The following is a 16,743-nucleotide window of genomic DNA, read 5'->3' as shown; positions in this document are numbered from 1 at the left end:
CACTCCAGAAAGAAACGGAGAGTCTTGCAGTCTGTGAAGAGTTAGCTGCTCCAAGTGTTTGCCCTGTGTATGCTGCAGCCAAATAAAGTTAGGATTGTTACCTGTTATAGTACAGCCTGAAGTTGAGACCTGAGCAATTAAACATCTGATGACATTTTTCTTAAACAAGATACAATAATTTTTAGAATTTGCCCTTTCTCATATGTAGGGCTTTATTCCACAGCCTTGAGATTGAAGATGCTGACAACTCATTGTCTGTTTTCAGTACATCTACATGTTGCAGTTTGTTCAATTCCTTTTATATATAAGTTAGTTTTTAATGTCACATTTATACACTCTGGCCTAGATTTGGAGTTTGGCGGTAAAAGGGCTGTTAACGCTCCGCAGGCTTTTTTCTGGCCGCACCATAAAATTAACTCTGGTATCGAGAGTTCAAACAAATGCTGCGTTAGGCTCCAAAAAAGGAGCGTAGAGCATTTGTACCGCAAATGCAACTCTCGATACCAGAGTTGCTTACGGACGCGGCCGGCCTCAAAAACGTGCTCGTGCACGATTCTCCCATAGGAAACAATGGGGCTGTTTGAGCTGAAAAAAAAACTAACACCTGCAAAAAAGCAGCGTTCAGCTCCTAACGCAGCCCCATTGTTTCCTATGGGGAAACACTTCCTACGTCTGCACCTAACACTCTAACATGTACCCCGAGTCTAAACACCCCTAACCTTACACTTATTAACCCCTAATCTGCCGCCCCCGCTATCGCTGACCCCTGCATATTATTATTAACCCCTAATCTGCCGCTCCGTAAACCGCCGCTACTTACATTATCCCTATGTACCCCTAATCTGCTGCCCCTAACATCGCCGACCCCTATATTATATTTATTAACCCCTAATCTGCCCCCCTCAACGTCGCCGACACCTGCCTACACTTATTAACCCCTAATCTGCCGAGCGGACCTGAGCGCTACTATAATAAAGTTATTAACCCCTAATCCGCCTCACTAACCCTATCATAAATAGTATTAACCCCTAATCTGCCTTTCCTAACATCGCCGACACCTACCTTCAATTATTAACCCCTAATCTTCCGAGCGGAGCTCACCGCTATTCTAATAAATGGATTAACCCCTAAAGCTAAGTCTAACCCTAACACTAACACCCCCCTAAGTTAAATATAATTTTTATCTAACGAAATAAATTAACTCTTATTAAATAAATGATTCCTATTTAAAGCTAAATACTTACCTGTAAAATAAATCCTAATATAGCTACAATATAAATTATAATTACATTGTAGCTATTTTAGGATTAATATTTATTTTACAGGCAACTTTGTAATTATTTTAACCAGGTACAATAGCTATTAAATAGTTAAGAACTATTTAATAGTTACCTAGTTAAAATAATAACAAATTTACCTGTAAAATAAATCCTAACCTAAGATATAATTAAACCTAACACTACCCTATCAATAAAATAATTAAATAAACTACCTACAATTACCTACAATTAACCTAACACTACACTATCAATAAATTAATTAAACACAATACCTACAAATAAATACAATTAAATAAACTAGCTAAAGTACAAAAAATAAAAAAGAACTAAGTTACAGAAAATAAAAAAATATTTACAAACATAAGAAAAATATTACAACAATTTTAAACTAATTACACCTACTCTAAGCCCCCTAATAAAATAACAAAGCCCCCCAAAATAAAAAATTCCCTACCCTATTCTAAATTAAAAAAGTTACAAGCTCTTTTACCTTACCAGCCCTGAACAGGGCCCTTTGCGGGGCATGCCCCAAGAATTTCAGCTCTTTTGCCTGTAAAAGAATAAATACAATACCCCCCCCCAACATTACAACCCACCACCCACATACCCCTAATCTAACCCAAACCCCCCTTAAATAAACCTAACACTAAGCCCCTGAAGATCTTCCTACCTTGTCTTCACCATCCAGGTTCACCGATCCGTCCTGAAGAGCTCCTCCGATGTCCTGATCCAAGCCCAAGCGGGGGCTGAAGAGGTCCATGATCCGGTCAAAGTCTTCATCCAAGCGGGGCAGAAGAGGATCTTCCATCCGATTGAAGTCATCATCCAGGCGGCATCTTCTATGGTCTTCCATCCGGAGCGAAGCGGCAGGATCCTGAAGACCTCCAGCGCGGAACATCCATCCGGACCGACGACTGAACGACGAATGACTGTTCCTTTAAGGGACGTCATCCAAGATGGCGTCCCTCGAATTCCGATTGGCTGATAGGATTCTATCAGCCAATCGGAATTAAGGTAGGAATTTTCTGATTGGCTGATGGAATCAGCCAATCAGAATCAAGTTCAATCCGATTGGCTGATCCAATCAGCCAATCAGATTGAGCTCGCATTCTATTGGCTGTTCCGATCAGCCAATAGAATGCGAGCTCAATCTGATTGGCTGATTGGATCAGCCAATCGGATTGAACTTGATTCTGATTGGCTGATTCCATCAGCCAATCAGAAAATTCCTACCTTAATTCCGATTGGCTGATAGAATCCTATCAGCCAATCGGAATTCGAGGGACGCCATCTTGGATGACGTCCCTTAAAGGAACCGTCATTAGTCGGGAGACATCGGAAGAAGAGGATGGATCCGCGTCGCCTGCTTCAAGATGGACCCGCTCCGCACCGGATGGAAGAAGATCGAAGATGCCGCTTGGAGAAGATGTTTGCCGGTCCGGATGTCCTCTTCTTGCCGGATAGGAGGAAGACTTTGGAGCCTCTTCTGGACCTCTTCAGCACCGGATGCCAGGACGGATCGGTGATACCTGGATGGTGAAGACAAGGTAGGAAGATCTTCAGGGGCTTAGTGTTAGGTTTATTTAAGGGGGGTTTGGGTTAGATTAGGGGTATGTGGGTGGTGGGTTGTAATGTTGGGGGGGGGGGGTATTGTATTTATTCTTTTACAGGCAAAAGAGCTGAAATTCTTGGGGCATGCCCCGCAAAGGGCCCTGTTCAGGGCTGGTAAGGTAAAAGAGCTTGTAACTTTTTTAATTTAGAATAGGGTAGGGAATTTTTTATTTTGGGGGGCTTTGTTATTTTATTAGGGGGCTTAGAGTAGGTGTAATTAGTTTAAAATTGTTGTAATATTTTTCTTATGTTTGTAAATATTTTTTTATTTTTTGTAACTTAGTTCTTTTTTATTTTTTGTACTTTAGCTAGTTTATTTAATTGTATTTATTTGTAGCAATTGTGTTTAATTAATTTATTGATAGTGTAGTGTTAGGTTAATTGTAGGTAATTGTAGGTAGTTTATTTAATTATTTTATTGATAGGGTAGTGTTAGGTTTAATTATATCTTAGGTTAGGATTTATTTTACATGTAATTTTGTTATTATTTTAACTATTTTAGCTATTAAATAGTTCTTAACTATTTAATAGCTATTGTACCTGGTTAAAATAAATACCAAGTTGCCTGTAAAATAAATATTAATCCTAAAATAGCTATAATATAATTATAATTTATATTGTAGCTATATTAGGATTTATTTTACAGGTAAGTATTTAGCTTTAAATAGGAATCATTTATTTAATAAGAGTTAATTTATTTCGTTAGATGTAAATTATATTTAAGTTAGGGGGGTGTTAGTGTTAGGGTTAGACTTAGCTTTAGGGGTTAATCAATTTATTAGAATAGCGGTGAGCTCCGGTCGGCAGATTAGGGGTTAATAATTGAAGTTAGGTGTCGGCGATGTTAGGGAGGGCAGATTAGGGGTTAATACTATTTATGATAGGGTTAGTGAGGCGGGTTAGGGGTTAATAACTTTATTATAGTAGCGCTCAGGTCCGCTCGGCAGATTAGGGGTTAATAAGTGTAGGCAGGTGTCGGCGACGTTGAGGGGGGCAGATTAGGGGTTAATAAATATTATATAGGGGTCGGCGGTGTTAGGGGTAGCAGATTAGGGGTACATAGGGATAACGTAGGTGGCGGCGCTTTGCGGTTGGAAGATTAGGGGTTAATTATTTTAAGTAGCTGGCGGCGACGTTGTGGGGGGCAGGTTAGGGGTTAATAAATGTAATATAGGGGTCGGCGGGGTTAGGGGCAGCAGATTAGGGGTACATAAGTATAACGTAGGTGGCGGTCGGCAGATTAGGGGTTAAAAATTTTAATCGAGTGGCGGCGATGTGGGGGGAGCTCGGTTTAGGGGTACATAGGTAGTTTATGGGTGTTAGTGTACTTTAGGGTACAGTAGTTAAGAGCTTTATGAACCGGCGTTAGCCAGAAAGCTCTTAACTCCTGCTATTTTCAGGCGGCTGGAATTTTGTCGTTAGAGCTCTAACGCTCACTTCAGAAACGACTCTAAATACCGGCGTTATAAAGATCCCATTGAAAACATAGGCTACGCAAATGGCGTAGGGGGATCTGCGGTATGGAAAAGTTGCGGCTGAAAAGTGAGCGTTAGACCCTTTAATCACTGACTCCAAATACCAGCGGGCGGCCAAAACCAGCGTTAGGAGCCTCTAACGCTGGTTTTGACGGCTACCGCCGAACTCCAAATCTAGGCCTACGTCACTCATACACACAGGATATGTACACTCATGCAGTTCGGTGCTTTTTGTGGACCATATTAGTACTAGCGAGGATGAGATGGATAAAGCTAATCCAATACATAAGCTATAGTCATAATTTAGGTGAACAGGGACTTTAGGTAAATCAATGATATAAACACATGAGAGACACCTAAAACACGCCAATATACAGACCAAAATCAGAAATGTAATACATACAGTGGACTATACATACGCTAAAAAATGTGATGTATCCTTGTCAGAAATCCCAAACCAACAGCAAATATATAATGTATAATCTGTAAAGACCAAAGTGAGGTTTGCAAGCCCATATGGTCCACAAAAAGCACCGAACTGCAGGAATGTACATCCTGTGTGTATGAGTGACATAGAGTGTATAAAGGTGACATCATTAAAAACTAACTTGTATATAAAAGTAATTGAACAAACTGCAACATGTAGATGGACAGAAAGCAGACAATGAGCTGTCAGCATCTTCAATCTCGAGGCTGTAGAATAAAGCCCTACATATGAGAGAGGGCAAATTCTAAAAGTTATTGTATCTTGTTTAAGAAAAATGTCATCAGATGTTAAATTCCTCATGTCTCAACTTCAGGCTGTACTATAACAGGTAACAATCCTAACTTTATTTGGCTGCAGCATACACAGGGCAAACACTTGGAGCAGCTAACTCTTCACAGACTACAAGACTCTCCATTTCTTTCTGGAGTGGGGGGAGTGACTTCCCCTGCATCACACATACACAGGCTGTTTTTAGAACAATTACAGGGAACACAGGATTTTAATGATGTCACGGATGACGAAAAAGGGGAGGAGCTACACATTTTAAAACGACAGCCGGGGGAAAAGTAAGTGATTTAACTTGAAAACGGATTATCGTTAAAAACTGGCATATATTTGGAAAAAACAAGCTAGGGCAACTTTATAGATATATGTTAAAACTATTTTTGTGTTGACTGTCCCTTTAAGCGACTTATAGAGTGCCAAGTAAATAAAAATATAGTACTTACCCAAAAACATTCTAATACTGGGGGAAATCAGTAGGAAGCCAAGACCAGTGCTGAAACAAAACAGCAGAGGAACTGGAATAGAAGTATATCGATAAACCAACAGACAGAGGCAATGGGCAAGTCCCTGCAACCCCATGGAAAGGCTTGTAACTAAATCCCCATATGTGAAATATATATCACGCTTCCAATACTCAAAATGCATCCCTCCAACAAGCAACTTGTACTCTGAGAAAAACAGGCCTCAACTCGATCGGAGAAACCCTCTCTCTGAAGAATTAAATGCACATCTTTCTTCGACCACCTCCAGTGGAGGCAAATACAAGACTGAGGTACTGGTGAGGTGGGAGGGGTTTTATAGAGTCCTTGTGATTTGGGAATCTTTGACTCCTCCTAGAGGTAGGGAAGAGTCATTCCCAAGAGTAATGGATCATGGACTCTCGCTACCTGTATGAAAAAAACAGTGCTATCTTTGATTAGAGCAGGGATGTTGAACCTATTGTGCAGCTAATATCATGATATCTTACTCTGGTTTTAACCTGATGTTGATATAGATTATATTATGGTGCTAGTACTATAGAATGGCACAAAATTTTTTATTGCATTTTTACTTTTTATCCTGATTACATGATCACCATATTTCTCTTGAAAGTCAGCCCATGCAATAAAACAGAGTATTCTTTGATTAGAGCACGGATGTTGAACAAATCATGCAGCTAATATCATGATATCTTACTCTGGTTTTAACCTGATGTTGATATAGATTATATTATGGTGCTAGTACTTTAGAATGGCACAGATTTTTTTTTATTGCACTTTCACTTTTTATCCTGATTACATGATCACCATATTTCCCTTGAAAGTCAGCCCATGTAATAAAACAGAGTATTCTTTGATTAGAGCAGGGATGTGAAACTAAGTTTGCAGATAATATCATTATATGATATCTGATTTTAGCTTGATGCCTAAATAGATTATATTATAAATGTTAATTTTATTTAGATGTTATGCTCTTCTGAGCTTGTATGTGTTAACTACGGACACCCCTAGCCTATCTTCACTCTCTAAGAGTGGGCTGCTTCTTGGCACACTTAACAATTTGGTATGGCTTCCATATGTTATGAAGGTGGCAGAACCAAGAATAATTTAGACTTTTCCTAATAAATTGTCTATTTACCTCACTGGGCCTTATCATTGTTTGTTTCTATGTTAATAGATCCCATGCACACTCTAGAAATTATAGTCCTTTTGTGTCTAACGCAAAGCAAAAAGGTCCCATAGTTCAGAAAATCATACTCAAAGAATTGTGCACAACTCTATATGTGTAGCAGAAGACCATTAATAATAAAGGTTGATGACATTGGGTATTTATCTATTGCAATTCAAGTTCTTACAACGTATCAATACTTACAATGCAAAAATAAGTTTCTCAGTTATTCCCATAAGAGCTGTTGCTATCACAGTCCCAAAGATGAGCAGCCCAGAGTATGCGTGAATTGGCATCAGTGCTGCTCTAAGATTTGCAGAGGCAAACGGAAGTAAGAAGACCAAGATTCCCAAAACAAGCTGGAAAAAAGAACCATAAGAAGCTTTATCTGGCATCACAGCACAAAGTCAATATTAAATCACTATATAACACCCACACATACTGTATATATATATATATATATATATATATATATATATACACACACACAAATACACACCTGTTATAAGTGCTAAATGTCTGCATTCAGGTAACAGACATACACACAGGTTAATGCAATATATACAGTATATATATATATATATATATATATATATATACACACAAATACACACCTGTTATAAGTGCTAAATGTCTGCATTCAGGTAACAGACATACACACAGGTTAATGCAATATATACAGTATATATATATATATATATATATATATATATATACACACAAATACACACCTGTTATAAGTGCTAAATGTCTGCATTCAGGTAACAGACATACACACAGGTTAATGCAATATATACAGTATATATATATATATATATATATATATACACACAAATACACACCTGTTATAAGTGCTAAATGTCTGCATTCAGGTAACAGACATACACACAGGTTAATGCAATATATACAGTATATATATATATATATATATATATATATACACACAAATACACACCTGTTATAAGTGCTAAATGTCTGCATTTAGGTAACAGACATACACACAGGTTAATGCAATATATACAGTATATATATATATATATATATATATATATATATATATATATATATATATATATATATATATATATATATATACATACTGTAAACCAGTGGTTTTGGGGAGAATACACTACAATCATAAAACCCCATAGCCCAGCAGCCCCTGTTTGTCTTAATCCCATATTAAAACTCATATTAAACACCTTTTCCTGCAGCCTATATAAAAGATCAGATCAGACCCATTGTCCAGATGTTCCTGTCAACTATATACTAAAATCAGACCTCAGATTAAAAAATATACATATGTCTGCAGTGCCAACCGTCCCTTAAAATACAGAACACTTATAAGTTACACATGCTGCAGGGTGTGCAGGGAGGAATCTGTAGAGTGCATATAAATAGTGCTGTCCAGAAACACAATACATGTTCCTTCCTGCACACCCTGCAGCATGTGTAACTCATAAGTGTCCAGGAAAACATGGCTGAGGTGGCAACCCTACTGCAGTGTAATGTATACTTTACTTGACAGCAAGTTGAAATAATGGACTGTCCATTTAAAATACTACAAAAAACATACTGTAACATTTCAGCACACTTCAAATAGTAAACAAACAATAGGTAACTTGAAAATCACAAAAAGCACTTTAAGTGAACAAAAATGTGATATAGTGCACCATCAAAGGATATATAGGGGTAGATTTAACAAAGGTCGAGCGGACATGATTCGCTGTAGCATACGCTGTCTGCATTTAACATTGCACAAGCATTTCTGGTGAAATACTTGTGCAATGCTGCCTCCTGCTCAATCGGCCGCTAGCATGTGTATATGTACACAATGTGATATAGTATAATGAGATATGATTATACCTACATGCTCAACCCATTTTATTAGGTTGTGTCTTCAAAACACAAAATCAGCTTTTTTATATAAACAAATAAACATTAAAAAGAAAATTCTTGTACCTTTTATACTCTGCAGTTGGTAAACAAAGTAATTGGAAGCACATTAAGGGAAAAACAATTTTACAGTATACTGTCCCTTTAAGAGTCAGCACAACACAGCACTAATTGGCTAAAATGCAAGTCAATAGATAATAAAGAAAATTTTGAGTGATTTGGGGATATCAGAAGATGCTTAGATACAAGGTAATCACAGAGGTAAAACTTATATTTATATTACTGTGTAGCTTATGCAAAACTGGGGAATAAATGGACTATCTATCTTTTTAAACAATAAAAATGATATTGTAGACTGTCCCTTTAATTGAATAGTTTGTTTTAATAAGATTATCATTTGCATAAGAGTATTATAGGTGTTAAATGTAGCATATATTCTCATAATCAGATAAACACACTCACCTGTAAAGAAAATAAGATTACAACAGTCAGACCAACCCAGCTGTGTAGACTGTACATGTTAGGGATGTTCTTGGCATTGTGGAAATCAAACACAGCCACTAGTGCTACTATAGCCAGCACCAAGGCAGTAAGGTGTAGACCAGCATGTATGCATTTCATTAGCAGCTTGCTGCATTTCCAGGTCCATGGTAACCTGTACACTATAATAGCTAAAAATATATAGAAAAAAAGCTTTGTTATGAAGGGGAATTTAGTTGTAAGATATTCTAAATGTAAATTAAATCAGGTTATAGTGAGAATTAGTAAATACATTGCTCTCACTTAAAAAAAGTGACAAAATAATTCTCAGTAAATATTTTGAAATGGAGAATATATAGATACACACACCTTGACATTTCCAGTATTCTTATAATCCTAGACTAGTAGTAAAAATAGCACATTAATAAGTAAATATTAGTTAAATTTTCTTATGATTAGCTACAATTGTTCTTGCTGATTACTAAACTATAGTGATATAGTGGTGTTAAAGGGATACAAAACATTTTTTCTTTCATGATTCAGATAGAGCATGCAATTTTAATCAACTTTCTAATTTACTCCTATTATCATTTTTTTCATTCTCTTGGTATCTTTATTTAAAAAAAAAAAAACAGGAATGTAAGCTTAGAAGCCGGCCTATTTTTGGTTCAGCATCTTAGGTAGAGCTTGCTGATTGGTGGCTACATGATTGGGTTTCATATCCATTACCTGTCACTACATTTAGTCATCAATCAACAAGCGCTACCCAGAGACAGACTGACCTAATGCAAGGCACCTTCCTTAGACAGCTCCGTGTATTATGTAGGGAACGTTATTTTACGTTTTGCACCTTTAAATCTAGCACGTGTCTTGTTAGCGTACGAGACACTACAATGAAATCATCATGCAAAATGACACAACTATGTAGAGACAAAGCACCACACATGTTTGATAGGTAAGTTATAAGTTACAATGTCACGAGAAGTCCATGGCAGTACAATAAAGAGGTCACATAATGACAGGTAAGGGCAGCAGCACAGACTCTAGCTAAGTAAAGCTGCCAGCAGCACACGCACAAGCTAAGTAAAGCTGCCAGCAGCACACGCACAAGCTAAGTAAAGCTGCCAGCAGCACATACACAAGATAAATAAAGCTGCCAGCAGCACATGCACAAGCTAAGTAAAGATGCCAGCAGCACACGCACAAGCTAAGTAAAGCTGCCAGCAGTACATGCACAAGCTAAGTAAAGCTGCCAACAGCACATGCACAAGCTAAGTAAAGCTGCCAGCAGCACATGCACAAGCTAAGTAAAGCTGCCAGCAGTACATGCACAAGCTAAGTAAAGCTGCCAGCAGTACATGCACAAGCTAAGTAAAGCTGCCAACAGCACATGCAAAAGCTAAGTAAAGCTGCCAGCAGCACACACACAGGCTAAGTAAAGCTGCCAGCAGCACACGCACAAGCTAAGTAAAGCTGCCAGCAGTACATGCACAAGCTAAGTAAAGCTGCCAACAGCACATGCACAAGCTAAGTAAAGCTGCCAGCAGCACACACACAAGCAATGTAAAGCTGCCAGCATCACATGCACAGGCTAAGTAAAGCTGCCAGCAGCACATGCACAAGCTAAGTAAAGCTGCCAGCAGCACATGCACAAGCTAAGTAAAGTTGCCAGCAGCACATGCACAAGCTAAGTAAAGCTGCAAACAGCACACGCACAAGCTAAGTAAAGCTGCCAGTAGCACACGCACAAGCTAAGTAAAGCTGCCAGCAGCACACGCACAAGCTAAGTAAAGCTGCCAGGAGCACATGCACAAGCTAAGTAAAGCTGCCAGCAGCACACGCACAAGCTAAGTAAAGCTGCCAGCAGCACATGCACAGGCTAAGTAAAGCTGCCAGCAGCACATGCACAGGCTAAGTAAAGCTGCCAGTAGCACAGACTCTAGCTAAGTAAAGCTGCCAGCAGCACATGCACAGGCTAAGTAAAGCTACCAGAAGCACATGCACAGGCTAAGTAAAGCTGCCAGTAGCACAGACTCTAGCTAAGTAAAGCTGCCAGGAGCACATGCACAAGCTAAGTAAAGCTGCCAGTAGCACAGACTCTAGCTAAGTAAAGCTGCCAGCAGTACATGCACAAGCTAAGTAAAGCTGCCAGTAGCACAGACTCTAGCTAAGTAAAGCTGCCAGCAGCACATGCACAGGCTAAGTAAAGCTGCAAACAGCACATGCACAAGCTAAGTAAAGCTGCCAGCAGCACATGCACAAGCTAAGTAAAGCTGCAAACAGCACACGCACAAGCTAAGTAAAGCTGCCAGCAGCACATGCACAAGTTAAGGAAAGCTGCAAGCAGCACACGCACAGGCTACGTAAAGCTGCAAGGAGCACATGCACAGGCTAAGTAAAGCTGCCAGCAGCACATGCACAGGCTATGTAAAGCTACCAGGAGCACATGCACAGGCTAAGTAAAGCTGCCAGGAGCACATGCACATGCTAAGTAAAGCTGCCAGGAGCACATGCACAAGCTAAGTAAAGCTGCCAGGAGCACATGCACAGGCTAAGTAAAGCTGCCAGCAGCACATGCACAAGCTAAGTAAAGCTGCCAGGTGCACACACAAAAGGTAAGTAAAGCTGCCAGGAGCATATGCACAGGCTAAGTAAAGCTGCCAGGAGCACATGCACAAGGTAAGTAAAGCTGCCAGGAGCACACGCACAAGGTAAGTAAAGCTGCCAGGAGCACGTGCACAGGCTAAGTAAAGCTGCCAGGAGCACGCGCACAGGCTAAGTAAAGCTGCTAGGAGCACATGCACAGGCTAAGTAAAGCTGCCAGGAGCACACGCACAAGGTAAGTAAAGCTGCCTGGAGCACATGCACAAGCTAAGTAAAGCTGCCAGGAGCACACGCACAAGGTAAGTAAAGCTGCCAGGAGCACGCGCACAGGCTAAGTAAAGCTGCCAGGAGCACGCGCACAGGCTAAGTAAAGCTGCTAGGAGCACATGCACAGGCTAAGTAAAGCTGCCAGGAGCACACGCACAAGGTAAGTAAAGCTGCCTGGAGCACATGCACAGGCTATGTAAAGCTACCAGGAGCACATGCACAAGCTAAGTAAAGCTGCCAGTAGCACAGACTCTAGCTAAGTAAAGCTGCCAGGAGCACATGCACAGGCTAAGTAAAGCTGCCAGGTGCACACGCACAAGGTAAGTAAAGCTGCCAGCAGTACATGCACAAGCTAAGTAAAGCTGCCAACAGCACATGCACAAGCTAAGTAAAGCTGCCAGCAGCACATGCACAAGCTAAGTAAAGCTGCCAGCAGTACATGCACAAGCTAAGTAAAGCTGCCAGCAGTACATGCACAAGCTAAGTAAAGCTGCCAACAGCACATGCACAAGCTAAGTAAAGCTGCCAGCAGCACACGCACAGGCTAAGTAAAGCTGCCAGCAGCACACGCACAAGCTAAGTAAAGCTGCCAGCAGTACATGCACAAGCTAAGTAAAGCTGCCAACAGCACATGCACAAGCTAAGTAAAGCTGCCAGCAGCACACACACAAGCAATGTAAAGCTGCCAGCAGCACATGCACAGGCTAAGTAAAGCTGCCAGTAGCACATGCACAAGCTAAGTAAAGCTGCCAGCAGCACATGCACAAGCTAAGTAAAGTTGCCAGCAGCACATGCACAAGCTAAGTAAAGCTGCAAACAGCACACGCACAAGCTAAGTAAAGCTGCCAGTAGCACACGCACAAGCTAAGTAAAGCTGCCAGCAGCACACGCACAAGCTAAGTAAAGCTGCCAGGAGCACATGCACAAGCTAAGTAAAGCTGCCAGCAGCACACGCACAAGCTAAGTAAAGCTGCCAGCAGCACATGCACAGGCTAAGTAAAGCTGCCAGCAGCACATGCACAGGCTAAGTAAAGCTACCAGAAGCACATGCACAGGCTAAGTAAAGCTACCAGAAGCACATGCACAGGCTAAGTAAAGCTGCCAGCAGCACACGCACAAGCTAAGTAAAGCTGCCAGCAGCACATGCACAAGCTAAGTAAAGCTGCCAGGAGCACATGCACAGGCTAAGTAAAGCTGCCAGTAGCACAGACTCTAGCTAAGTAAAGCTGCCAGGAGCACATGCACAAGCTAAGTAAAGCTGTCAGCAGTACATGCACAAGCTAAGTAAAGCTGCCAGTAGTACAGACTCTAGCTAAGTAAAGCTGCCAGCAGCACATGCACAGGCTAAGTAAAGCTGCAAACAGCACATGCACAAGCTAAGTAAAGCTGCCAGCAGCACATGCACAAGCTAAGTAAAGCTGCAAACAGCACACGCACAAGCTAAGTAAAGCTGCCAGCAGCACATGCACAAGCTAAGTAAAGCTGCCAGCAGCACATGCACAAGTTAAGGAAAGCTGCAAGCAGCACACGCACAGGCTACGTAAAGCTGCAAGGAGCACATGCACAGGCTAAGTAAAGCTGCCAGCAGCACATGCACAGGCTATGTAAAGCTGCCAGGAGCACATGCACAGGCTAAGTAAAGCTGCCAGGAGCACATGCACATGCTAAGTAAAGCTGCCAGGAGCGCATGCACAAGCTAAGTAAAGCTGCCAGGAGCACATGCACAGGCTAAGTAAAGCTGCCAGCAGCACATGCACAAGCTAAGTAAAGCTGCCAGGTGCACACGCAAAAGGTAAGTAAAGCTGCCAGGAGCACATGCACAGGCTAAGTAAAGCTGCCAGGAGCACATGCACAAGCTAAGTAAAGCTGCCAGGAGCACACGCACAAGGTAAGTAAAGCTGCCAGGAGCACGCGCACAGGCTAAGTAAAGCTGCCAGGAGCACGCGCACAGGCTAAGTAAAGCTGCAAACAGCACACGCACAAGCTAAGTAAAGCTGCCAGCAGCACATGCACAAGCTAAGTAAAGCTGCCAGCAGCACATGCACAAGTTAAGGAAAGCTGCAAGCAGCACACGCACAGGCTACGTAAAGCTGCAAGGAGCACATGCACAGGCTAAGTAAAGCTGCCAGCAGCACATGCACAGGCTATGTAAAGCTGCCAGGAGCACATGCACAGGCTAAGTAAAGCTGCCAGGAGCACATGCACATGCTAAGTAAAGCTGCCAGGAGCGCATGCACAAGCTAAGTAAAGCTGCCAGGAGCACATGCACAGGCTAAGTAAAGCTGCCAGCAGCACATGCACAAGCTAAGTAAAGCTGCCAGGTGCACACGCAAAAGGTAAGTAAAGCTGCCAGGAGCACATGCACAGGCTAAGTAAAGCTGCCAGGAGCACATGCACAAGCTAAGTAAAGCTGCCAGGAGCACACGCACAAGGTAAGTAAAGCTGCCAGGAGCACGCGCACAGGCTAAGTAAAGCTGCCAGGAGCACGCGCACAGGCTAAGTAAAGCTGCTAGGAGCACATGCACAGGCTAAGTAAAGCTGCCAGGAGCACATGCACAGGCTAAGTAAAGCTGCCAGCAGCACATGCACAAGCTAAGTAAAGCTGCCAGGTGCACACGCAAAAGGTAAGTAAAGCTGCCAGGAGCACATGCACAGGCTAAGTAAAGCTGCCAGGAGCACATGCACAAGCTAAGTAAAGCTGCCAGGAGCACACGCACAAGGTAAGTAAAGCTGCCAGGAGCACGCGCACAGGCTAAGTAAAGCTGCCAGGAGCCCATGCACAGGCTAAGTAAAGCTGCCAGGAGCACATGCACAGGCTAAGTAAAGCTGCCAGGAGCACATGCACAGGCTAAGTAAAGTTGCCAGTAGCACATGCACAAGCTAAGTAAAGCTGCCAGGAGCACACGCACAAGGTAAGTAAAGCTGCCTGGAGCACATGCACAGGCTATGTAAAGCTACCAGGAGCACATGCACAAGCTAAGTAAAGCTGCCAGTAGCACAGACTCTAGCTAAGTAAAGCTGCCAGGAGCACATGCACAGGCTAAGTAAAGCTGCCAGGAGCACACGCACAGGCTAAGTAAAGCTGCCAGGAGCACATGCACAGGCTAAGTAAAGCTGCCAGGAGCACATGCACAGGCTAAGTAAAGCTGCCAGGAGCACATGCACAGGCTAAGTAAAGCTGCCAGGAGCCCATGCACAGGCTAAGTAAAGCTGCCAGGAGCACATGCACAGGCTAAGTAAAGCTGCCAGGAGCACATGCACAGGCTAAGTAAAGCTGCCAGTAGCACATGCACAAGCTAAGTAAAGCTGCCAGGAGCACACACATAAGGTAAGTAAAGCTGCCAGGAGCGCACAAGGTAAGTAAAGCTGCTAGGAGCACATGCGCAGGCTAAGTAAAGCTGCCAGGAGCACACGCACAGGCTAAGTAAAGCTGCCAGGAGCACATGCACAGGCTAAGTAAAGCTGCCAGGAGCACATGCACAGGCTAAGTAAAGCTGCCAGGAGCACATGCACAGGCTAAGTAAAGCTGCCAGGAGCACATGCACAGGCTAAGTAAAGCTGCCAGGAGCCCATGCACAGGCTAAGTAAAGCTGCCAGGAGCACATGCACAGGCTAAGTAAAGCTGCCAGGAGCACATGCACAGGCTAAGTAAAGCCGCCAACAGCACAGACACCATTACATCTATTATAAAATTGTATATGCTCTCATGGTATTTTTTGTTCACTGGCATACCTAGGAAGCAGTGTGCATGTTTTTGGGGCACTACAGCTTTAAATAATAATTACACTTTTGAACACTAGATGGCATCAGTATTTACACAATGTATAACATAGTTAAAAGCATTCTTGTAAAATTCTGCTATATAGTGATTCTGAGACATGCATGCTCCTGATCCTACCTACCTGCGTTTCAACAAAGGATACCAGGAGAAAGAAATCAATTTTATGGTAGAATGTCATACAGAATAAATCAGCAAACAAATATATATATATTTTTTAAACTGGAAAGAATATTTTAAGATAAGAATGTTGCAGTGTCTCCTTTCAGACATTAAGGGCTCCGATGATGTCAATATCTGAAAATATTGAGCCGATTACATCTGATTCACTTGCACTTCTCATTATTTTGTCTTATGATGGCCGCCTCCTGGAAGTCTTCCCCTATACTCTCCATTCTCATTCTCTCACATTTCCCACAATCTCTTTGTTCCTGAATGTATCTCTCACACATTCTCTGTTCTCCACTATTCTCTTATCCCCCTTTTTTCCTCCTTTCTGTGCCTATCTACGTCTCAGTTTGTGTTCATTTTTCCCTAGTTTGTTTTCTCGCTTGCCCCACTTGCATAACAGTGTTCCTTTTTTATTTTAATAATTTGACTTCCCTTTTAGGATGTTTTTTTTTGCAAATAAAAAAAATTATTATCTACACAGTAGTGATAAGCAACCGAGGACAGAAAACTTAACAGGAAACAGGCTCATTTCTTTCTTATCTTTCATATACACATGTAGCAAAGCTTAAAAGAAATATTTTTGTTTACAACAGGCAGCTGGCAAATGTGTAACTTATACAAAATTTGCTAACAACATCAAACAAATAAATAAAAATAAACTGAGAATTTATAATACACACACACACACACACATATATATATATATATACATACAGTTGTCTTTAATACAGCTTCCAACATTCTTGGAATAGATTCATGCAA

The 16,743-nt window shown here is 41.5% G+C and overlaps 1 protein-coding gene across 1 annotated transcript in view; it reads right to left on the bottom strand.

Annotated features, from left to right (window-relative positions):
• Positions 1-16,743, bottom strand: part of LOC128645430 (plasma membrane ascorbate-dependent reductase CYBRD1) — a 41,485-nt gene that overhangs the window by 12,840 nt on the left and 11,902 nt on the right. The window contains exons 2-3 of the mRNA XM_053698429.1: positions 9,144-9,352; positions 6,990-7,144 (exon numbers count right to left, since the gene is read on the bottom strand). Coding sequence (XP_053554404.1) covers positions 6,990-7,144; positions 9,144-9,352 — 364 coding nt within the window. The remainder of the gene's footprint in view (positions 1-6,989; positions 7,145-9,143; positions 9,353-16,743) is intronic.

This window comes from Bombina bombina, chromosome 1 (assembly GCF_027579735.1).
Source record: "Bombina bombina isolate aBomBom1 chromosome 1, aBomBom1.pri, whole genome shotgun sequence".
NCBI classification, from domain to species: domain Eukaryota; kingdom Metazoa; phylum Chordata; class Amphibia; order Anura; family Bombinatoridae; genus Bombina; species Bombina bombina.
The sequence above is the reverse complement of the archived record's forward strand: the minus strand, read 5'-3'. Positions and strand labels throughout refer to the sequence as shown.